The sequence below is a fragment of the Hemitrygon akajei genome, chromosome 3, assembly GCF_048418815.1.
Source record: "Hemitrygon akajei chromosome 3, sHemAka1.3, whole genome shotgun sequence".
In the NCBI taxonomy this organism is placed as follows: domain Eukaryota; kingdom Metazoa; phylum Chordata; class Chondrichthyes; order Myliobatiformes; family Dasyatidae; genus Hemitrygon; species Hemitrygon akajei.
The window spans coordinates 172,974,341-172,999,230 of NC_133126.1; the positions used below are offsets into that span (position 1 = coordinate 172,974,341).

General features: G+C 40.4%; 1 protein-coding gene across 1 annotated transcript in view; it reads right to left on the minus strand.

Annotated features, from left to right (window-relative positions):
- Positions 1 to 1,820: 1,820 nt before the first annotated feature.
- The window catches only part of kng1 (kininogen 1), a 28,726-nt gene continuing 5,656 nt past the window's right edge, over positions 1,821 to 24,890 (minus strand). Inside the window, exons 2-7 of the mRNA XM_073041343.1 lie at positions 18,565 to 18,675; positions 16,106 to 16,193; positions 15,428 to 15,600; positions 10,660 to 10,779; positions 4,613 to 4,693; positions 1,821 to 2,153 (exon numbers count right to left, since the gene is read on the minus strand). Of these exons, the coding sequence (XP_072897444.1) occupies positions 1,863 to 2,153; positions 4,613 to 4,693; positions 10,660 to 10,779; positions 15,428 to 15,600; positions 16,106 to 16,193; positions 18,565 to 18,675 (864 nt within the window). The 3' untranslated portion in view covers positions 1,821 to 1,862. The remainder of the gene's footprint in view (positions 2,154 to 4,612; positions 4,694 to 10,659; positions 10,780 to 15,427; positions 15,601 to 16,105; positions 16,194 to 18,564; positions 18,676 to 24,890) is intronic.

Genomic DNA, 24,890 nt, shown 5'->3' on the forward strand with positions numbered 1-24,890 from the left:
ATGTGAGCCATTAGGTTTGCCCACAGAAGGCAAAGAGTGGCTGTTCGTTAGTTAAAGTCTGTCCTGAGCCTTATAGGATCATCACCAGGCCGGTGCTTATGCCGGTTTCCGTGGCGTGAAGCGACTGAGAGTACGACTCTCCCACTCCCCACCCCTCCCCTGGATAGGACGCCAGTCTGTCGTAAGGTTAACCCCCAACATTTTGCCAGTACCCATTTTCAGCTGGGCGGACTGGAGCAATGTGTGGTTAAGTGCCTTGCTCAAGGACACAAAATGCTGCCTCGGCTGGGGCTCAAACTCACAACCTTCAGATCACTAGTCCAACGCCTTAACCACTTGGCCACATGCCACACAAAATAGTGGTTGTAGATGGGACATATTCTGCATGGAGGTCGGTCACCAGTAGAGTGCCTCAGGGATCTGTTCAGGGACCCTTACTCATCATAATTTTTATAAATGACCTGGATGAGGAAGTGGAGGGATGGGTTAGTAAGTTTGCTGATGACACAAAGGTTGGAGGTCTTGTGGATAGTGTGGAGGTTACAGCAGGACATTGATAGGATGCAAAACTGGGCTGAGAAGTGGCAGATGGAGTTCAACCCAGGTAAGTGTAAAGTGGTTCATTTTGATGAACCACTTCAAATATGATGGCAGAATATAGTATTAATGGTAAGACTCTTGGATCAGAGGGATCTTGGAGTCTGAGTCCATAGGACACTCAAAGCTGCTGCACAGGTTGACTCTGTGGTTAAGAAGGCATACAGTGTATTGGCCTTCATCAATCATGGAATTGAATTTAGGAGCCAAGAGGTAAAGTTGCAGCTATATAGGACCCTGGTCAGACCCCACTTGGAGTACTGTGCTCATTTCTGGTGGCCTCACTACAGGAAGGATGTGGAAGTCATAGAAAGAGTGAAGAGGAGATTTACAAGGATGTTACCTGGATTGGGGAGCATGCCTTAAGAGAATAGGTTGAGTGAACTCCACCTTTTCTCCTTGGAGCAATGGAGGATGAGAAGTGACCTGATAGAGGTGTATAAGATGATGAGAGGCATTGGTCATGTGGATAGTCAGAGGCTTTTTCCCAGGGGTGAAATGTTTGCCACAAGAAGACACAGGTTAAAGGTGCTGGGGAGTAAGTAAAGAGGAGATATCAGGGGTAAGTTTTTTACCCAGAGTAAGTGAGTGCATGGAATGGGCTGCCAGCAATGGTGGTGGAGGCGGATACGATAGGGTCTTTTAAGAGACTCTTGGATAGATACATGGAGCTTAGAAAAATAGAGGGTTATAGGTAAACATGAGGAAATCTGCAGATACTGGAAATTCAAACAACACACACAAAATGCTGGACACAGTAGGCCAGGCAGCATCTATAAGGAGAAGCACTGTTGACATTTCGGGCTGAGAAGCTGCCTGGCGTGCTGTGTTCCACCAGCATTTTGTGTGTGTTGTTTGGGTTATAGGTAAGCCTAGTAATTTCTAAGGTAGGGACATGTTCAGCAAAACTTTGTGGGCCGAAGGACCTGTACTGTGCTGTAGGTTTTCTTTGTTTCTATGCTATTCCCCTGTCTTAACTCTATGTATTTTAAAGTGAAAAAAATTGCGGTAAAATCATTCAAGCTTCATAACGTGATGGTGTCATGAGTATTCATGCTGTGAGGCAACACCTTACACAAATTCAAAGGTGGGAATTTTCCAGATTACTGTGGACTCCCAGCTTCATTCTCTTCAGAGACCGCCACACAGTAAACGTATTGTGAAAAGGGTAAAGATAATGGAAAAAGGGTTTTGAAATTACAACCACATATATTTTTATACTGTTTAGTTCAAGTAATTCTTTTATTAAAGCAGGCCACCAAAGATTATGCTAATTGTATAGAAGCTGATAAATCAGGATTATCTGTGGATGTTTCTGCACTTTCATGATTTTCATGACTTCCATGACCTTCATGGTGATCACTATTAGGTGGAGGAGCAGGTCTGACATGATGCAAGGACTTCCATGGTTCTCCTGGGCAGGTACTGAGGTCATGCTGTTCTGTAGAGTCAAGGACTTCTACAGAGGCAGAGGTCCTTTCTGACTGTGAGCCTCTTGCGACACTTCCTGTTTGAGTATCTAGCAACATAAATGGTCCCCATCCCCCAAACATGGCCTGCAGAGTGGGAAACACAATGTTATTAAATATCTTTGCACTAATCACCAGTTCAAGCAGTTCAGACTATCTATTTGGTTTAATTAATGTGGAAAAGCAAATATTGTTTATGTACTACATTGAATTGATTTGATTTGATTTCTTACATCCTTCACGTACATGAGTAAAAATCTTTACGTTACGTCTCCGTCTAAATGTGCAATGTGCAATCATGTTAATTTATAATAAATAGAACAGTCAATGTAACATAGAAATACACTCAAATCAGCATTAGTTAATCAGTCTGCTGGCCTGGTGGAAAAAGCTGTTCCAGAGCCTATTGGTCCTGGCTTTAATGCTGCGATACCATTTCCCAGATAGTAGCAACTGGAATAGACCATGGTTGGGGTGACTCAGGTCCCCAATGATCCTTTGGGCCCTTTTTACACACCTGTCTTTGTAAATGCCCTAAATCATGGAAAGTTCACAACTACAGATGCACTGGGCTGTCCGCACCATTCCCTGCAGAATCCTGCGATTAAGGGAGGTACAGTTCCCATACCAGGTGGTGGTGCAGCCAGTCAGGATGCTCTCAATTGTGCTCCTGTAGAAAGTTCTTGGGATCTGGGGGCCAATACCAAACTTCCTCAACCGTCTGAGGTGAAAGAAGTGCTGTTGTGCCTTTTTCACCACATGGCTGGTGTGTACAGACCACGTGAGGTCCTCGGTGATGTGGATGCTGAGGAGCTTGAAGCTGTTCACCCTCTCAACCCCAGATCCATTGATCTCAATAAGGGTTAGCCCATCTCCGTTCCTCCTGTAATCCGCAACCAGCTCCTTTGTTTTTGCAACATTGAGGGAGAGGTTGATTTTTTTGGCATCACTGTGTCAGAGAGATGATTTCTTCCCTGTAGGCCACCTTGTTATTGTTTTAAATTAGGCCAATCAATGTAGTGTTGTCAGAAAATTTAATAAGCAGGTTGGAGCTTTGGATGGGTGTACAGTCATGGGTGTACAGGGAGTAAAGGAGGGGACTTAGTACACAGCCCTGAGGGGCTCCTGTGTTGAGAGTCAGAGGGGTGGCGGTGAGGAAGCCCACTCTTACTACCTGCTGGTGATCTGACAGGAAGTATGGGATTCAACTGCCCAAGGCAGGGTCAAGGCCAGAGGTCTCTGAGCTTGTTAAATTTATAAATTTAAATATTTCCTTGTTTCATTTCATTTTTCCTTAAAGGATCACAGAGCAATCTTATTTCTTTTAACATGAACTCTGTTCACCCACACCAAATTCTACTAACTACCTTCACTGGGTGCAATTAACCTGCACATCTTTGTGATGTGGGAGGAACTTAATGCACCTGAAGGATACCTATGTAATTACAGGGAAAACACACCAGCTCCTCACAGATAGAACCCAAGCTCATATCCCTCAAGCAATGGGCCCAAATTCCAGCTACGGCATTCTGTAACTTAACATTATCCTACCATATACCTGTAAATTCAATCTCTCATTGGAAATACAGCACAAATCTCTCAGGAATGCAGAGTGTCAGGCTGCATTTGTGTAACTTTTTGTTACTGGGACTTGAAATTGGGAGACTCTGACCAAAGAAAAAAGGCTTACAGTGGCACTGATCACCGCTTGATTTACATGAAGAGGGTGTTTTCCATGGGATAAAAAAAAAGCAGAGTGAGTTAGATTGGATATCTTTTTGAAAAGTCACATAAGACCTTCTGGTTTGCATAATGTTGCAATATAATTATTGCTAACTAGCCATCTCTGTCTCCTGTATTATGTATGACTATTCTCTAAGATAATAGTCTCTACAATATTTGCTTAGTTTCATTGGCCATTTGATTACTAATTTAATTGTTTCAGCACAACATTGTGGGCTGAAGGACTTGTTCTTGTAGTGTCTTGTTCAATGTTTTATGTAATGCATTTTTCATGTGAAAAAAAGTTGTAATATCTCTCCACATTAATTTCTTATTTAACAAAATAATGGAACTTGAGTTTTAAATCTTCAAAAGTGGCAAAAACAACCTAGGAACAGATTGATAGCTAGTTGCTAAGGCTGTGGTGGAGAGGAGCTATGATATAATAGCACTACCTGAATTGTAACACAGGCGATTGCATTGCAGAAAGCCAAATATTCCTAGCCAAAAAGTACTTCTGAGGGGAGGGGTAATGTCAGGGGTGAGAAAGGGATAGACGTGACAGGGTTAAACTGTAATCAACATCTAATGGAAAGGCATTGGGGTAAATAAGGAAGCATTCAACAAATCACCCTTATTTGCAATAAAAAAGCTAACAAGTTGGCTTGCTTTTCATCTTCCTAGAAATTGAACTCATTCGTATATATCAAGCTGATTGAATTTCCGAATGTTAATCAAATTCATCACTTTGACTTTGAAATGTTGTTGAAAGTACAATTTGTGCATAAATTAATATGGTAAAAAAAAACTAGTAATGAAATTACCGGTGTTATCTCCTGACAAGTCACAGTTGCAGAAGTATTGTTTAACCATCCTTGTTCAATTACCGTCGAAGTACATTGCAGCTGGAAATCAAAATGTATTATTTCTTTTTTAAAAAAGCAATCTCACCATGAAACAGTTAAGATCAAATATCTTCAAATAATGCATCAGTTAATATGCTCATGTAAAGTCCCTTCAAGAACTTCTTTCTCTAACTTTTTAATTTCTAAGAGGATTAATAACCTAACTGGCACAAACAGAAGAAATTTACAGCCTAATGATTTTCATTTACTGTGAATAAACCTGTTGGGTGAAGTCAAGTTGCATTTTACTATAAAGTGAACTGAAATATATTTGGCACTTCTTATAATGTAAGAAATAATGTTAAATATGCTAATATCAACTAATTATAGGAGATAATTCATCTTTAGCTTGTCCTTTCAGAAAACAATGGGGCTTGATTTTCCATGTTGTTGTTACTGGTACGTGCTGTGTCTTCACAACTACATATATATTAAATAAAAACACACATGTGGGAGATGGCTTTAACTGGTGTATTCACATTGCAGCGAGAGAGAGAGAGAGAGAGAGAGAGAGAGAGAGAGAGAGAACAATGCACATGCGTAGACAACAGCGCACAATCAGATGTCAGATCACTATGTAGTACTGGGAGGTGGGTTATTGCTCTAAAAGAAATTGATTCATCTATACAACTTCTTCCCCCTTTAGATTAATGTATCATAAACTGTATATGTACAAAAGATTCAATTTACCTCTCATAAACCCACATTCCAAATAAACATGCTTTCACAATAACAGCCCATAACTAACTTCACAGTTCTAAAGATTCAGTCTTTTGGGTGGCGCTCTGTTTCTTTCAGGATAGCACAGCTGGACCTGTGGAGTGGCATCAGGTTTGGTAGGTGTCTTTTCTAAGATAACATTCTCTGTTTCTGCTTTCAGTGATATGATCATCACTGAGAGGTAAGTCCAGTAACTGTAATGAGTCCACCTTATTGGATGTGGTCTACTTGAGTATGTTTTTCAATTGATTATCCAGTATCTGGTCCACATGACGTTTTCATATCTGATCTCCAACATCCACTGTGTATATCAGTGGTCCATGTCCTGTGGTCCGGTTGCTATCCTATAGGATGTTCACTTGTATCCCAGTAATCGTGCTCTAGGACTTCCTGTCCAAATTCAAAGCTCCTTGCTGCTTCACTTGGCAAGTGGCTGAACTGATTATTCTGCACTTCCCTCCGTAGATCTGGCTTCAGGAGGTCTATGTGAGATCTCAGATTCCTGTTCATGAACAGAATTCTGGGTGTTTGATGTGTCAATGCAAGAACAGAGTTCCGATGTACAAAAAGGAAGTTTTCCACTTTGTGCTGTAGAGAAACATCCTCTTTGTCCATAGCTTTAGTGGACTTCTTGAAGGCTTGGTTAAACCTTTCAGATAACCCATTCTTTATGGATGAGCAGCAGATGACTTGAAATGTCTGATGCCATTTTTGTTCATGAACAGTCAAAACTCTTCTGACATGTATTGTGGTTTGTTGTCACTCTCAGTTTGTTCTGTTAAGGTGTTTCTGGCAAAGGTAGTCCTCAGAGCAGAGAGACTCTTTCCTGAGGTGGTTGACTTCATCAGTATAACCTCCGGCCTCTTCGAATGAGCATCCATAGCAATCAGAAACATGGAGTCCATGAATGGCCCAGCAAAGTCAATATGTACTGTTTGCCATGGTGATGATGGCCACCCCCACAGGTGTAACTGTATTTGTAGGGGGCATTTTGAACTTTGCAGCATCCTAAACAGCTTTCAGCCAAGTCTTCAATCTGCTTATCTATTCCCTGCCTCTGGTGAGTGCTACCATTTGGGCTGCCATTGCCTGTTGATGTCACACTGAGAGTTTTGATTGAGTGCCAGTCTAGTTAGATTTTTATCAACTATTCATGTCCAAAAAGTGCTGGCCCTCCATTTTTCGATACATAAAGCTGTGGTTGGATTCTATATGTCACATTCAGCTTCAGTTTGCCTTTGGGAGACACTTTTTCACCTGTATAAGTCTTTAGCATCACTGGTCTTCTTTAATGGTATCTTAGAAAACAGTCTGTTGTAGTCAGCCTCTAGAATTATAGACAATGCTGACCCTTAATCCAGCTCCATGTTCAGTTTTCCATCACATCCACATTTTGTGATCTGCTTCAGTAATACTATGCAGTTCTAGGCATGACAGCTCACCTTTGTCAGACTCTATGCTGTCTGATTCTTTTTTACATTCAGTAACTTTATTCATTTGCTGAGTTTTGTGTTTGAGACTTTTCACTCGGTTGTGCTTTCTGTCTGCCTCGCACATTCTCTCCATGTGATCTTGTCTGTGACTCTTTCTGCAGACCTTTTCTTTGAACCAACACTCATTTGCATCATGGGAGAATTTACCACATTGATAACATTTCTGGCTTTTGTGCCATTCAAGGGCATTTTCTGCATTTCACATTTGAAAATCCTATTCTGTAGTTCTGCTGCAGTCTCTAATGATACTGCAATGGTCAATGCCCGCTCTAAGGTTAGGTCTCTTCTGCCAGTGAGCTTGTTTGAGTGCTTTATCTATGCATGCTACATACAAGCCTGTCCAGTAATGCATCAGAAAGTCTATCTCTAAAGTCACAACACTGGGAAAGTTTATGCAGTTCTGCGTTGTATTCAGAAATTCTTCCATCTCTTGACTGGTTCCTTGTGTAAAATCTAAATGTCCCAACTATTTCCAGCAGTTTAGGGCTCAAGTGATTTTGTAAAACAGTAACAATTTTGTCGAACATCCTGCTTGCTCCTTTTCAGGGGTTTCTAAGTTGCGTAAGAGACTGTATGTGCTTGAGCCCATTAAGCTGAGAAGTGTAGGGGCTTTCTTTTGCTCCTCCAAATTCTTCGCATTGCAATATAGTTCAACTCCCTCGAAATACAACTCCCAGCCTTCATTAACGCTATCTAATCCATCAACTTTCCTGAATGAGGCTATCGCTACATAATCTTCGCTTTAAACTCAGCGTGTCTTTCACTGTTACTATACACTGTACCTACACTTTGTTAGCGTCTGTGACAGCCTTCTTATGCTATTAACACCCTCTGTTTCGTCATGTAACCCATGGTGCAGTTAGTGATATTTTCTGACATTTAGGTTCATACTCATTGCTAATTTGCTGTGTCTGTGCACAACTACATATATATGAAATAAAAGCATGCATGTGGGAGATGGTTTTAACTGGTGTATTCACATTGCAGTGAGAGAGAGAGAGAGAGAGAGAGAGAGAGAGAACAATGTGCATGCATGGACAATGGATCAATACATAGTACTAAGGGGAGGGGGCCATTGCTCTAAAAGAAATAGATCCACACATTACAATATGTATCAGGTAGGATTATAATGTGGATCTTCCTCTACATTTCAGCTTGAATGGTTATGTAAAATTATGCTAGGTCAGAAAAGGGATCCTAATTCCACATGACCTCAGAAAGTACCACTGTCCACCCAATCATTTTCAAAAAGATGATATGATTGTAGGGGCAGAGTCAGATGAAGTCTACTTTGCCCCTACTGCTCCTAGCAGCAATTAGCATTGAAGTAATAGTAGACATTCGAAATGTTGCTTTGATGAAGTGTCGTGACCTAAGTAGGACATAACAAGAGAGGGCTTTCCATGACCTCTGACCTGCCATCATATTATTTAATGGCTGCAACCCTAGTCCAAAGCTTAAGTAAAATCTGTCATCAAACTGTCAAGAATAGAAGTAGTCAATGCTGAAAATACTCAGCACATCATAGAACTGAAACTTAACAGTGTTTTTTCCTCCGTGGCTGCTGTCTGACCTACTGATTACTTTCACCATTTTTGATTTTTATCTCAAATTTCCATTGTTTATGTTGTTTTTCTTTTGTATCTGATCTTTGGAACTCTTCTGCTGTTGTAAACAATCTGCTGTACCTTCTGTTAGGTATGACCTGAATGCAGAGGACAGCACCCACTCAAATACCTTACCGAGTCAACACTATAAGCACCTAGTCCAGTATGCCAATTACTACTTCACTTGGATAGGGTGTTTGGGAAGGAATAAAAAGGGAAGGGGGCGTGTTGAACTTCTGTTGTTGCATTGGTATTGCTGTGGGAAAGGATGGTGAATGTCAGTGGAGATGAAAGAGCGAATAAATGTTCAGAAGAAATCAAAAAGAAAATATGTTAGCAATATGCAGCAATTGGGGCAGCATCTGCAGAGTGGAAACAGAGTTAAAACTGAGTTGCCAGCGTTCCCAGCACTTTCAAGTCAAGTCAATTTTTATTGTCATTTCGACCATAACTGCTGGTACGGTGCATAGTAAAAATGAGACAATGTTTTTCAGGACCATAGTGTTACATGACACAGTACAAAAAACTTGACTGAACTAGGTAAAAAAAAACAACACAGAGAAAGCTACACTAGACTACAGAGCTACACTGGACTGCATAAAGTGCACAAAATAGTGCAGGCATTACAATAAATAATAAACAGGACAGTAGGGCAAGGTGTCAGTCCAGGCTTCGGGTATTGAGGAGTCTGATAGCTTGGGGGAAGAAACTGTTACATAGTCTGGTCGTGACAGCCCAAATGCTTCGGAGCCTTTTCCCAGATGGCAGGAGGGAGAAGAGATTGTATGAGGGGTGCATGGGGTCCTTCATAATGCTGTTCCCTTTGCGGATGCAGCGTGTAGTGTAAATGTCCTTGATGGCAGGAAGAGAGACCCCGATGATCTTCTCAGCTGACCTCACTATCTGATGCAGGATCTTGCAATCCATGATGGTGCAATTTCCGAACCAGGCTGTGATGCAGCTACTCAGGATGCTCTCAATACAACCCCTGTAGAATGTGATGAGGATGGGGGGTGGGAGATGGACTTTCTTCAGCCTTCACAAAAAGTAGAGACACTGCTGGGCTTTCTTTGCTATGGAGCTGGTGTTGAGGGACCAGGTGAGATTCTCCACCAGGTGAACGCCAAGAAATTCGGTGCTCTTTACGATCTCTACTGAGGAGCCGTCGATGTTCAGCGGGGGGTGGTTGCTCCGTGCCCTCCTGAAGTCAACAACCATCTCTTTTGTTTTGTTCACATTCAGAGACAGGTTGTTGGCTCTGCACCAGTCCGTTAGCCACTGCACCTCCTCTCTGTAAGCTGACTCATTGTTCTGTCCTTGTTTATGATTCCCACCTTCTGCCATTTGTTTTGATTTCTATTTTGAGAAGGAACATTTTGTTTTGCACTACTGAAAGAGAAAAGAGGGGTACGGCTGAAGCTAATGTCACACTGAAGGAAATGCTGGAATGCTGAGTCTGGCGGAGGGAAGGTAAGGAAAAGGAGAATCCTCACTTCACTGCAGATGAGAGGGGGGGGGGGGCCTTGCCAGTTGTTATGGTGGGGATTTACAGATGAGAAAAAAGGAAGAGAGTGGTGAATCATATGAATAAGGGATGAGTTTAGATGTGAAAATAGGATGAAGCAAATGACCAGAAGAGCAAAGGCAGAAAGAGCTGCTTGAAATGTGTGTTATAAGAATTGATTTCCTATAATTTATTATTTCCTAGAATTTATCTTGTGCCAAGTGGGAAGATATGGTCTGTTCCTACTCACACCTCCCCAGGCAATCACTGGTCTTACTCACTAATCTCTCCACCTCCAAATATCAGAAAGCACTACTGCCACTTGTTCAGTCCTCTGTTCATTTGCACCCAGTGGCAGACCTTCCCTGTTCTCTCCGCATCTCCCCACTTCATGTACAGATTCAGATTTGCTTCATTTCTAACTTTGCATTTTTCTAATGAAAGCATATTGATGCAGAATGTTAACTCTATTTCATGGATATTCCCTGATCTGAGTACTTCTGGCACTTTGTGTCTTTACTTCAGGTTTTCAGCATCTACTATATTTTGCATCAAGAAAAATAGAATAATTGTTGACTTTCTTGTGTGAGTGGCCCACAAGAAAATCGGAGACAATGTAGAAGTTCATCTTAAAATACTCACCCGCGTACCATTAGCCTTGAAAGGGCATTTAATAACATTTTCATAAGGTAAGGGTTGATCTTTGCCGCATTCAGTTTCGCGATGCAAGAATTCCATTCGGTATTTTAGTCCAGCCACCACCTGAATGTAAACAGTATTAATCGTATAGTATTGCTGTAGAGAACACCGCAAGGCACAATTTCATTACTTAAGTTGTCTTCATTTCACTTCTTTCTTTAATTTTTTTCACGCATTGTTTATTTAAAATAAATTATACTTGTACATAAAACAAAGACAAAATGTCCCCTGATCAAAAGGTGAAAAAACTCCTTGTTATAGCTACTATTAATGAAAAGTGTGGTAAGAAATGTATCTAATTCTTTGAAAAATACAGGAGTGAATTTTCACATGTACCTCAAAGAAGAAGCAAGTATTTAATAGATTGACTACATATTTCATACATCAGCCTATTTTGATTTATATTTCAAACATAGAATGCAAAAATTCTGGTAAGATTAAAACTATATAGTTTTCTCAGAGGAGAACCTAATGATTCCATAAAGATGAGCCTACACACACGATTAGGGTCTGGCATCAACAGTTTGAACAAAACCTGCAAGTTATACTTCCTTGAAAAGATTGTAGTATTACAACAATTCTTCATGAAAGACTAATTTATATTGAATAAATTTCCAGCAGAAACATATATCACTTTTGAAGCGCTCTAATCTATGCATTTTTAATATCAAATGAATTAAGCTATTTGCTTTCTGAGCCAATGTAACTCCTGGATATACAGCATCTTCCTGATTTATTTGCTCAGTCTTTACCTTTCTAACTTCTTAACATGGCGATTTTTCCCCAAATAAAGCTCAAATATTTAAAAATTCTTCAACCTGTAAAATGCATGATAACAAAAGGAAGTACATGCATAGATAATTGTTACCTTGAAATAAATTTATTAGATTAGGACAATGTAAGAATAACATTTAAAAATTAAACATGATATCCCAGGGAATAAATCACAAGCTTGAGTGTGGTTGATTGCTGTGCTCAAGATCACTTTTCTCCAACACTGAACTAAGTATTGAATCCAGTGCTGGATTCTAAACTTATGCAGTTTTTAATGGTTATGTAACATGATCGACCATTTTGAACCTACACTAGGTGAGATAAAAACAGAAAATGCTGGAATTCGTGGAGAGAGAAGCAAGATTCGTGTTTCAGCTTAATGGTCTCTCATTAGAAAGGTCATTAACATGAGATAATCTGTTGAGAGGTTACAATCTGTAATACGAAATATTTCTCTTTCTACAGATGCAGGATTTCTGTAAAGACACCAGAGACTGCTGATGTTGGAATCCAAAGCAAAAGAAGAATACACTTCGACACTGGAGTAAATTTTGTAAAACATTGGATGAATACCCAAACTTTCAAGATGATAATTTAACTGTTTCTGAATGCTTAGCATGTGGGATCTTTTTTTTTATTAGTTTTTTTAATGCATTTTCTACATCGCTACAGATAGAAAAAAAACCCCAAATCAAAATGAGAGAAAATTAATACAGTGCAAAAATGAACATACAATAATAATATAATACAAAAAAGATCATCGAGAAAGCACCCAAATTGAAAACATGTAAAATTAGTATCCTCCCCAAGCCCCGCAACAAAAAAAATCTCCAGACTAACCACAACACAATATAGAGAATATAAATCAGGACATTCAAACCCCCAAAACTGTAAATACACTTAAAAACAGAAGATAATAATGCCTACTACCAAAAAAAAGAGCTGAAAGCAAGGGACCGAAATAAAAACCTTAGTTAAGAGGAAGGTTATGAAAGTACTCAATAAAAGGTCCCCAGACCTTATGGAACTTTATATCCGAATTAAGAACTGAATAATGAATTTTTTCAAGGTCTAAGCAGGACATAATATCAGTAAGCCATTGAGCATGCGTGGGTGGGGCAACATCTCTCCATCTAAGGAGGATTAAACGTCTAGCCAGGAGAGAAGCAAAAGATAATATTCGACACTTAGTCGAATTCAAATGTAAATCTGTCTTACCCAAAAAACCAAACAAAGCAATTAAAGGGTTAGGTTCTAAGTGGTGATTCAGAATATAAGATAAAGTTATGAAGACATCTTTCCAAAATTTCTCTAAGCTAGGACAGAACCAGTACATATGAATAAGAGAGGCCTCGCCCCTTTTGCATTTATCACAAAGAGGACTAATATTAGGGTAAAATCGAGATCATTTAGATTTAGACATATGGGCTCTATGAACAATCTTAAACTGTAAAAGGCAATGGCGAGCACAAAGAGAGGTTGAATTAACCGATTTGAGAATCGAGTCCCAAGTCTCATCAGATAAAGAGATATTTAAATCATGCTCCCAAGCCATTCTAATTTTATCCACAGGGGCACACCGTAAGAATGCTAATTTATCATGAATAAATGATATTAAACCTTTACCCAGTGGATTAATAGAAAGAAATAAATCCATAACATTTTTCTCAGACATTTCAGGGAAGTTAGGAATTAAAGGATTAATAAAGTGTCTAATTTGGAGATATCTAAAAAAATGTGCATTAGGCAGATTGAACTTAGCAGAGAGCTGTTGAAAAGATGCAAAGCAATTATCAATAAAAAGATCTTCAAAACGTCTAATGCCCTTCCTATACCAATCATGGAATGTTGAATCATACATAGTAGGTAAAAAAAAAGGTGATTATGTAAGATAGGACTAGAAAAGGAAAAAGTGGGATCTGTATGTTTGTTACTGAGTAATGTTTGCAGTGTCTGTACAAGGTAAACATTTAATGCCTGTAGAAAGTTTGCTGATAGCAGCTGGATTCCTTCTTAGTCTCAGGCACCAATAAATGGTGAATGGCTGTCAAGTTGGCTTGATGGATTCTTTTTTTTTTGGATTTTGGTTTATTGCTTTTATGTAATATTAATGCCCTTTTGTAAATCCAAGGAATGCTGTGTCCAAAACATTGGTGGACCTATGGATGAGGAATGACCATTAGAGTGTCTAATAGATTTATAAACACCACATTTATGGACATGGGACATGTTTGAAAAAAGACAGGCTGTGTTGAGATAAAAGATCAAAGAGTTCACCTGTCTCTGTGTGTCTCTCTGCATTTGTGAAATTCATATTTATTGGGATGCCTTTCCTGGTTTCACTGGACTTCATCTTAGGGCCAGAAATCATGATTAGTACCTAGGACTGGGTGTTGTCTCACAAGTGAGTCAAAATTCAGAATTCAGAACTTCAGCAGCTATCACATGGTGACTAAGAATGATGAGCCCTGAAACGTTTGTGGAAATCTTTGTGACTTGCTTTGTATTTTGTGTGCTTTATTTGTGCGTTCTACTTTATGAGGCTTAAGTTATTTTGTTATGCTTGAACATTCATTACTACATCTCCTGGACTCTCGAATAGTTTGGGTTTGCTCAACCCAGTTTATTACAGGAACTCACCAGGTCAAGCCCACAGGTGCAACTCAAATCACTGGATTTCTCTAGCAGGTTTTCACTGTAGCACTTCTGTGTTTATTTGATATCAGCAACAGTAAATAATTGAGAATAATTTAAACTATTCATTGATTTAAATGAAGAGGGACAGCTGTAAAGGAAAGAAGTATATTTCTGATAACTTACATGTTTTCCTTTAATTAAGTCAATTTAAATACAATTAATTGTTTTTAAAAATTCCTAGAGTCTTAATGTTGTGATGTACTTTTAAATTTAAATTTTAAACTTCATTTTAATCAGTCTTGTATGGAATAATTTATTTTAAATGTGTTTAGAATGTTTGTGGCTATTAGAGGCTTTTTGGTCAACTGCGCCTTAGCATAACCAACAATCAAAGCAGGTACTTCTTGTATGTATTATGGTGTGGATGCTCTGATTTCATAATCCCTCACCAATCAAGCTAGAGCAGGATAATGGGAGTATTTATATACAAAGGGATATTAATAGCTATCGACAGAAAAGTTAAAGGAAAATCATAAGGGAGTAATCAAACACAGTAGTCCATATTCAAAGATCATAGAAAATATTATCAGCAGGTACAGAAAGACTTAAGTGAGGCAAATGGATTGTTAGCTTGAGTGTGGTAAAAGGAATATCATGCACAGCTTTGTAAAAATATGTTTAGAACAGATCTGGAGTGTTGTGGGCACATTTGGGCATTATGACTTTGTAATCCGTTTTAGATGGATCTAGGAATATGTTTATTGGAATTATTTCTAGAGTTAAATAACATGTGGTGATTACTCAACCTAGGTTTATACTCCCTGGAATTTTGATGGTTGTTGGGAGGCATGAAGTCTTCAAGATATTAAGGAGAGATTACTGATAGACAGAAAGAAGTGATTTTTGGTGATTGTAGAAGTGTAGAACAACAGGACACAATGAAAAAATAAGAGGCAGGACAATCAAGAGTGAAGTTAGAAAACAATTCTATATATAAAGGTGATAGAAATTTGTTGCATACCTGTAAGCAATAGCTAATGTTAGCTCATTTGTTAATTTTAAATATGAGATTGATAGATTTTTGTTAACCAAAGGTTTTAATAAAAGTGGGATGAAAGCTACTGATAAGAATTTATCGAACTGAATTTTGAACAGGTTCAATGAGCTAAATGGGTCTTAGTTGTTTCTATATTCTTTTTTATATTCCTTTGGAAAATTCATAAGATGATCAGATCTAAATGACTCAAACATTGAATAGAAATACTATAATTATGGATATATTTAAAAAGAAAAGTCTAACCTGTTCGCTTAATTTCTGTACTCTTGCAATCCGAAAGTAATTTGTGAATGTCCTGTTCCTGTTGAATTCTTCAGTAACAGAGGCACTGACTTTATTTACTGTGAGGCTATCAGCTTCCACTGATTTTTCACATCCAACGCATGGTTCTCTTTCAGGAAAAATCCAGCTGTGATCTGGGAAGCAATTCACAGTTAAACAGCTACTATTTAATTATTATAGATTTAATTATAATGGGGACAACAATTGATTTTCCAATATAATCACAGATAATTATGCTAGTTCTATGGAGATGTTCCCTTATTTCTATTTACCTGACTTTTTCTATAAATTAACTTTTTCTAAGTTCAAGATTTTATCTACTTCTGTTAGAGAATAAGTTCCATTACTGTTTCTGTTGGTCATCTTCTTTTCTAACAACATTCAGAAATCAGGGAAAAACAATCCACATAATTCTGTTTGCATGGTTCCTTATGTCTTATCAAAGCAGTTCCCTGCAAAACAAAGTCCTGAAAATTATGTCTCTAAAATGGGTGGTTACCCTGTAGAAAGATATCTGGACTGCAAGCCCTATCATGGTATTTAAATAAGGTATCTTTCTGAGTGTATGGGCTTTTGAATATACTATCAAACATGTTTTCTACCCCTTAATTTGCTTAGTATCATTTTAAAAACTCATACCTTGAGAAACTGTGCAGTTGAGTGAAATCACATCATTACTTCTCTTGATTCTATTGATGATCGTCTCTGAATCACATATACCAGAAGACTAAAAATAATAATAGAATCAGAAAAATTTAATGTAATTGAATTCATCTAAACATCAAAGCTGAATATAGACAAATAAGTGTTGGTACAAGTTATGACCCACAAGATGCTGTGCTTCAAGTCCTTCAGCATCTGCAAGCTTTCATTTAGTCCACTACCCTGATTCTCAGAAGATGCACAGAGCTAGCCTCCAGTTCAGTACAACAGCAATGAATAAATGGCTAGAGTGGGATAATAGATGCTGCCTCTAACAAGCTGCAACAAAAGACAAATAACTGGCTTTCCCCCTTACACTGCCTACATCAAAATGTTGTTTGAGTACTTAAAGATCATATTTATATAAGAAACGTACACAACGCTTGAAGAACTCAGTAGGTCAGGCAGCATCCGTGAGAAAAGAGTAGCCAACGTTTTGGGCCGAGACCCTTCATCAGGAATGGGGGGGGGGGAAGAGAGGGCCAAAGCCCAGTAATAGAGATAGGGGAGGGGGTAGGGCCTAGAGGTGCCAAGTGGAAAACCAATCAGAGGAATGATAAAGGGGGGAGGGGACTAAATGAAAGAACTGTAGAGATAAAGAAGCAGAAAGTTGAAAGGGGAGAGAGGCAGAGAGGGACCTGGGAGGATAGGTGAAGGGGGAGGGGGAGGGGGAGGGAATTACCTAAAATTGGAGAATTCAATATTCATACCACCAGGCTGGAGGCTACCCAGATGGTAGATGAGGTGTTGCTCCTCCAACCTGAGTTTGGCCTCATCTTGGCAGTAGAGGAGGCCATGTATGGACATATCTAGATGGGAATGAGAGGCAGAGTTGAAGTGGGTGGCAACCGGGAGGTCCTGTCTATTGTGACGGACGGAGCGTAGGTGCTCGACGAAGCGGTCCCCCAATCTGCGTCGGGTCTCGCCGATGTAGAGGAGGCCGCACCGGGAGCACCGGATGCAATAGACGACTCCAGCAGACTCGCAGGTGAAGTGTTGCCTCACCTGGAAGGACCGTCTGGGGCCCGGAATGGTGGTAAGGGGGGAGGTGTGGGGACAGGTGTAGCATTTGCGCTTGCAGGGACCTGTCCCTGCACCTCCCCCCTTACCACCATTCCGGGCCCCAGACGGTCCTTCCAGGTGAGGCAACACTTCACCTGCGAGTCTGCTGGAGTCGTCTATTGCATCCGGTGCTCCCGGTGCGGCCTCCTCTACATCGGCGAGACCCGACGCAGATTGGGGGACCGCTTCGTCGAGCACCTACGCTCCGTCCGTCACAATAGACAGGACCTCCCGGTTGCCACACACTTCAACTCTGCCTCTCATTCCCATCTAGATATGTCCATACATGGCCTCCTCTACTGCCATGATGAGTCCAAACTCAGGTTGGAGTAGCAACACCTCATCTACCGTCTGGGTAGCCTCCAGCCTGGTGGTATGAACTTTGAATTCTCCAATTTTAGGTAATTCCCTCCCCCTCCCCCTCCCCCTTCACCTATCCTCCCAGGTCCCTCTCTGCCTCTCTCCCCTTTCAACTTTCTGCTTCTTTATCTCTACAGTTCTTTCATGCTTATCCCCTCCCCCTCCCCCTTTATCTTTCCTCTGATTGGTTTTCCACCTGGCGCCTCTAGGCCCTACCCCCTCCCCTATTTCTATTACTGGGCTTCGGCCCTCTCTTCCCCCCCCCATTCCTGATGAAGGGTCTCGGCCCGAAACGTTGGCTACTCTTTTCTCATGGATGCTGCCTGACCTGCTGAGTTCTTCCAGCATTGTGTACGTATTCTTTGATCCACAGCATCTGCAGTTGTATTTTTGTATTTTTTTTGTATATTTATATAATGCTTCCCAACACTTAAGACAACCATGTCACTTTATAATCAACTGAACAGGCATTTGAGTATCCCTAGCTAATTTCAAATATAGTTAATGTTATAAATGTTATTGGAAAATATACAAATTATACTTTTATGAGGTTAATGTGGACACAGAAAGGGATCTTTCAATTCATGCTGGCTTCCAACAGAAAGAAGACTTTCAATTCATACTGGTTCCTAGTGGATCAATCCCATAATTTCCATGCCCCTTCTCCTTATTTCCCTGCATCCATAGGAACTTGCTTTCTCTCTCACATACCCATCAACTTCACTTTGATTATTTTTGCCACTGATTTATGATAAGGAATAACTTAAAGAAGCCAGTTAACCTATCAACCTCATATCCATGGAAACCAAAGTATCTAGAGGAAGTTCACATAATCATAGAGAGAATGTGTAAAGTCCAAATTGATAGCACCCAAGGGGAAAATCAAATAGAGGACCCTAACTGCTTTACCACAGCATAACCCTCATTTGCTCTTCGACAGTACACGTTTTCAATTTAAAAATTTTTAAACTTACAGCAATTTTTGGTTCATTGTAGTTGCATCTTTTCCAGAGCGTTTTGTTTTCAATGGGGCAGTCTGTTTCATAGATGCTAAATTCTACAATGTACTTGAGTCCATGTAGTTCCTATGAGAAACAATTTTTTGTCAAATAGGCAGTTTGGATTCTTAGGCTAGAAATACAAATTCAAAGCAGGTTGTAAGAAAATATATAGATATATATATTTATTAAGAAAAGTTTATGTGGGCATAAACAGAGGTATAGATGCATCATTTCCAGGCTGGGAGGTTATCACCATCGGGTTACAGGATTCAGTGCTGGAGCTCCCAGTTATTCACAGTCTATTTCAATGATTTGGTTGAGCAGATTAAATATAATACTAACCACTGATGTTCCACAAGACTGTGTCATCAGCCTTTGCTCTAGTCTCTAGACTGCATGGCCAGGTTCTATTCTAACTCTATCCGCAGATGGTATTGGGCCATATCTCAAATAATGATAAGTCAGAGTAGAGGAAGGAGTTGGAGATTCCAGCAAAAAGATGTCATGACAAAAACCTCAATGTCAGAAAAACAAAAGTGATGGTCACTTTTGACCAAGTGGGGCAATGCCAGGTTCCTGTCTACGTCAATGGTGTTGAGGCTGAGAAGTCTGAAAGCTTCACTTTCCTAGAAGTGAACATCACCGATAGCTCGTCCTGGTCCAACCATGTTGATGCCAAAACCAAGAACGCTCACCAACACCTGAGGAGTCTAAAGGAATTTGATATGTCCCCATCGACCATTACTAATCCTGCCTGGATACATAATAGTTTGGTACGGCATCTGCTTTGCACGTGACCATGAGAAACTGCAGTTATAGAGACAGTTCAGCACATTACGTTAACCAGTCTCCCCTCCACGGACTCTGCCTACACTTCTCACTGCCTCAGTAAGAATGAAAGACCTCATCTACCCTCTTCTCCCCACTTCCATCAGGCAGAAGATATAAAAGCATGAAAGCACATACCAACAAGTTCAAGTCTGGCTTCTGCTCCACTGTTATAAGACTATTAAATAGTTCCCTGGTACACTAAGATGGACTCCTGTTCTCACAATCTAGTTCTTTATGATCTTGTACCTTACTGTTTAGCTGCACTACATTTCCTCTGTAGCTGTTACACTTTATTCTGTGTTGTTATTGTTTTACCTTGTTCTAACTTATTGTGTAATCATTTGATCTGTATAAGCAGTATGCAAGGCATGCTTTTCACTGTATCTTGGTACGTGTGACAATAATATGCCAATTCCAACTAATGTATTCCAGCCTGGTGAGGATACTAAGCTAGGGTGAGGAAGACATAAACTGACTGTAGGGAGATACAGATAGGCTAATAATGCACAAGGCTGATGGAATATAATCTGAAAAAGTGTGCTGTTCTTTCTGGTTGAAAAATTAGAAAAGGGAGGCATTTTTATATAGTGAGCTGTTGAAACGTGGTACTGTTCAGAGGGATTGGTGTGTTTCCATACATGAATTATTGAAAGTTTGTGACTTACAGTTTTGTAGAACGAGGGTTGAATTTATTCAAGCATATAGGATCCAAAGGGAACTTGACTGTGTGTACATGAAAATATTTCCATTAGTGGGAGTGTCACAAACAAGGAGACAAAATAAGACCATAAGATATAGGAGCAGGATCTGGCCATTTGGCCCATTGAGCCACTCCAACATTTCATCATGGCTGATCCACTTCCCTCTCAGTCCCAATCTCCTGCCTTCTCCCTGTAATCCTTCATGCCCTGACTAATGTACTCAATGAATTGGTCTCCACAGCCACCTGTGATAACAAATTCCATAGATTCACCACTCTCTTGCTAAAGAAATTCCTCCACATTTCTGTTCTAAATGGACATTCCTCTATTCTGAGGCTGTGTCCTCCTGTCCTAGGCTCTACTACCTAAAATGTCATTTAAAACAGAGGCGCATGGAAATTCTTTCTCTCTGAGGGTAGAATGTTAGAACATTAGAACGTTTTTGACATCAATAGGCCATTCGGCCCAACAAAGCTTGCCAAATCCCTATACGCAGTGTGTTGAAATAGCTATAGAGTTTAGATTTGAAAGTCCCTAAGGTACTACTCTCACCTACACAACCAGGTAGTTTGTTCCATGTGTCCACAACTTGCTGTGTAAAGGAAAGCTTCCTGGTGTTAGTCTGAAATCTCCTTTTAACCAGTCTCCACCTATGGCTCCACCTGTGGAACGCCACTTTTACCACAAGCTAAGTGTGAAAATCATCCTCCTTACCATAGCTCGCTTTCTGTTTTTGCACCAGTTCTGCATCCATTTGCACTCCCTAGCCTGAAACCCAACCTCCTGTAATTTCATTATAACCCTCTTGTGGGGATACCTTGTCAAATGCCTTCTGAAAGTCCAAGGAAATGACATCAACTGCTCTATTGTTATCACAAATCATAGAACTCCAGCATATTAGTAAAACATGATTTCTCCTTTCTGAACCCATGCTGGCTTTCTGCTAGCATGCCTGGTCTTATCAGCTGCTTGTCCACCTCATTCTTTAACATTGTTTCCATTATCTTATCTGCGATACACATTAAGCTTACTGGTCAACAGTTTCCAGGGTCAGTGTGGTCACCCTTTGTAAGTACCGGGACAATGTTGCCCATTTCCTCTCCTTAGGGGTTTCACTGGATTCCTAGTGAACATCTTCCCCGGAGTGAGGTGGGGCAAGTTCATTTTATATTTTTACATTTTTATGTAAGAGTTTTCGGAGGGGTAACTTCTTTAGTCAGAGGGTGGTGCATGTGTGGGTTGACCTGCCTGCAGAAGTGGTGTATTTGCATTCAATTTATAACATTTGAGAGCAGTTTTGATAGGTACATGGATGTGAGAGGTATGGAAGGCTATAGAGTGGGTGCAGCTAGATGGGGTTAGGCAGAAAAACAAGCTGACACAGTTTCGGTGGGCTGAAGGGCTTGTTTCTATGTCGTAGTGCTCTATGACTCTAAGATGGAGATAAATATTTGAAAACTTTAACTCACACTAATGAGAAATTGAGGCCAATATAAGTGAGCTATGACCATATTGAAGTGCAAGGCAGGCTTAAGAGGCCGAGAGACCTACTCCTCCTCCTGGATTTTCTGCTCTTCTGAAAGTTAATATGTAGGTTCAGGAAGTAATTACGAAGGTAAGTGATACGTTGGTCTTTGTTGTGAGATGATTTCCAGTAACTTGGGGGAACCCTTGCTTGTAGCGCCTCTCCTCTGAGCTTTGGCCAGTGACCAATCATCATTGATTAGTAAGAGCAAATTAAAGGACAGCAGGGGCAAGCGCAGTGGCCGTCGTCTGAGTGGATGTAGAGTGGTGATCTTGAGGCTTTAGCTCTTCGGGGCTTCAGCGAAGAAAGGCTTCACTCAGAAGTTCAAGCTTTTCCATTATTTTCTTTATGTCTGCTCAATGAGGTACAGTAGGGATGACAGGCAGGGTTGTGAAATGCTCCTCTTGCAGGATGTGGGAAGGCAGGGAGACTGCCAGTGTCCCTGATGACTATAACTGCGAGAAATGCATCCAGTTCAGCTTCTAACAAACCGTGTTAAGGAGTTGGAGATGGAATTGAATGAACTCCAGATCATTCAGGAGGCTGAAGGGGTGATAGATAGGACATATAGATAGGTAGTTACACCCAAGGTACAAGCCACAGGAAGATGTGTGACTGTCAGGAAGGGGGATGGGGTTAAGGAGTCAGTGCAGAGTAGCCCTGTGTCCATTCCCCTTAACAACAGGTGTATCAACTTGGACACTGTCAGGAGGATGACCTAACAGAGGAGAGTCACCGTGGTCGGGTCTCTGGCATTGGGTCTGCCTCTGAGACTCGGGGGGGGGGGGGGGTGGTGGGAGAAGAGACAAACTATGGTGACAGGGGATCTGTTAGTTAGGGAAAGAGACAGGAGGTTCTGTTGGCAAGAATGAGATTCCTAAATGGTATGTTGATTTCTAGCCGCCAGGGTCCAGGATATCTCAAATCGAGTCGTCAGCATTCTTAAGTTGGAAGGTGAACAGCCAGAAGTTGTGTTCCATGTAGGTACCAATGGCATGAGTAGGACGAGTGACGAGATTTTGTATAGGGAGTTCATGGAGTTAGGTGCTAAGTTAAAGGGCAGGACCTCCAGAGATGTGAACTCAGGATTGCTACCCATGAAACATGCTAGCAAGGCTAGATTTAGGAAGATAATACAGTTTAATATGCGGCAAAGGAGTTGGTGCAGGGGGAGGACATAAAATTTTTGGATCATTGGGCTGTCTTCCAGGGAAGGTGGGACTTGTACAGAAGGGACGGTTTGCACCTGAACTGGAAGGGGACTAATATCCTAGTGAGAGGGTTTGTTAATGCTGCACGGTGGGGTTTAAACCAGAGACACAGGACAATGAGAACCAGAGTGCCAGAACAGTTAGTGGAGAGGTTGTAGAGGCAGATGTTAGTCAGATGTCAGACAAAGTTAGGAATCAAAAGGTTGAGTATAGTGCAACTAGTGTCCCGAGCTACCTATCTTTCAACGCAAGAAGCATTGTAGGAAAGGCAGGTAAAAGTGCTGTAGAAGAGGTGGCTGGTTTACAAACAGAAGCAATGTGTAGTGAGGAGAAACTGCTGTAAAGGCAAAATTGCAGTCAACAGGATGAATTGCAATGGAAAAGGTGGACAACATCGAAAAGGCTGAATACAGGACTGAAGGTGCTGTATCTGAATGCATGCTGTATACAAAATAAGGTAGATGAACTTGCAGCCCATTTGCAGATTAGCAAGTATGATGTTGGAGGCATCACTGAATCATGACTGAGAGATTATTGCAGGGAGCTTAATGTCCAAGGTTACACAATGTATTGAAAGGATGGTAGGAAGGCAGAGGGGGCAACATTGCTTTGTTGGTAAAAAGTGAAATCAAATCTTTAGAAAGAGGTGAAATAGCGTCAGGAGGTTTTAAATCATTGCACACAGAGATAAAGAACTGCACGGATAGAAGACCCTGATGGGAGTTGTATATGGACCCCAGAACAGTAGTATGGATGTGCCCTACAAATTACAGTGGGAGCTAGAAGATGGATACCAAAAAGGAAATATTACAATAGTCATGGAGGACTTCAATATGCAGGTAGATTGGAAAAAGCAGGCTGGTTCTGGATTATAGGAGGGAGAATTTCTGGAGTGCCTATGGGATGATTTTTTAGAGCAGCTTGTAGTTGAGCCCACTAGGGGATGAGCTATTCTAAAAGAACCCTTATGGACACATGATCATAATATGATTGAATCACTCTGAAATTTGAGAAGGAGAAGCTAAAGTAAAGGGAATGCCAGATGCATGATCGAGAAGTTGGCCAGAATCAATTGGGAAAGAACACTGGCAGGGATGATGGCAAAGCAGGAATTTCTGGAATTTCTGGAAGCAATTCGGAAGGGACACAAATATAATCTCAAAGAGGAATAAGTATTCTTAAGGAAAGGTGACACCGCCATGATTAACAAGAGAAATCAAAGCCAACTTAATAGCCAAAGAGAAGGAATATAACACAGCAAAATGTAGTGAGAAGTTAGATTGGGACGGCAATTAAAAAGTCATTAAGAAGGTAAAAATGGAACACGAAAGTAAGCTAGCCAATTGTATTAAAGAGGACAATAAAAGTTTCTTCAGAAACATGAAGTGTGTAAGAGAGGTGAGTGTGGATATCGGACCACTGGAAAATGATGCTGGAGAGTTAGTAATGTGGGACAAGGAAATAGTGGATAAACTAAAGAAGTATTTTGCATCAATCTTTACTGTGAAGACACTAGCAGTATGGTGGAAGTTCCAGGTTTCAGGGGGCATGAAGTTACCCTAACTAGAGAGCTTCTTGTGAAACTGAAATATCTGAAGGTAGATAAGTCACCTGGACCAGATGCTCAACACCCCAGAGTTCTGAAAGAAGTGGTTGAAGAGATCATGGAGGCATTAGTAATAATCTTTCAAGAATCACTAGGTTCTGGGATGGTTCCATAAGATTGTAAAATTGCAAATTTCACTCCACTCTTCAAGAAGGAAGTAAGGCAGAAGAAAGGAAACTATAGGCCAATTAGTCTGACCTCAATGGTTGGGAAACTGTTGGAGTCGATTATTAAGAACGAAATCTCAGGGTACTTGTAGACGCAAGATAAAATAGGACATAGTCAGCATGGTTTCCTCAACGGAAAACATTACCTGACAAATTTATTGGAATTCTTTAAAGAAGTAACAACCAGGATAGACAAAGGAGAATCAATTGATGTTGTGTACTTGGATTTTCAGAAGGCCTTTGAAAATGTGTCATGCA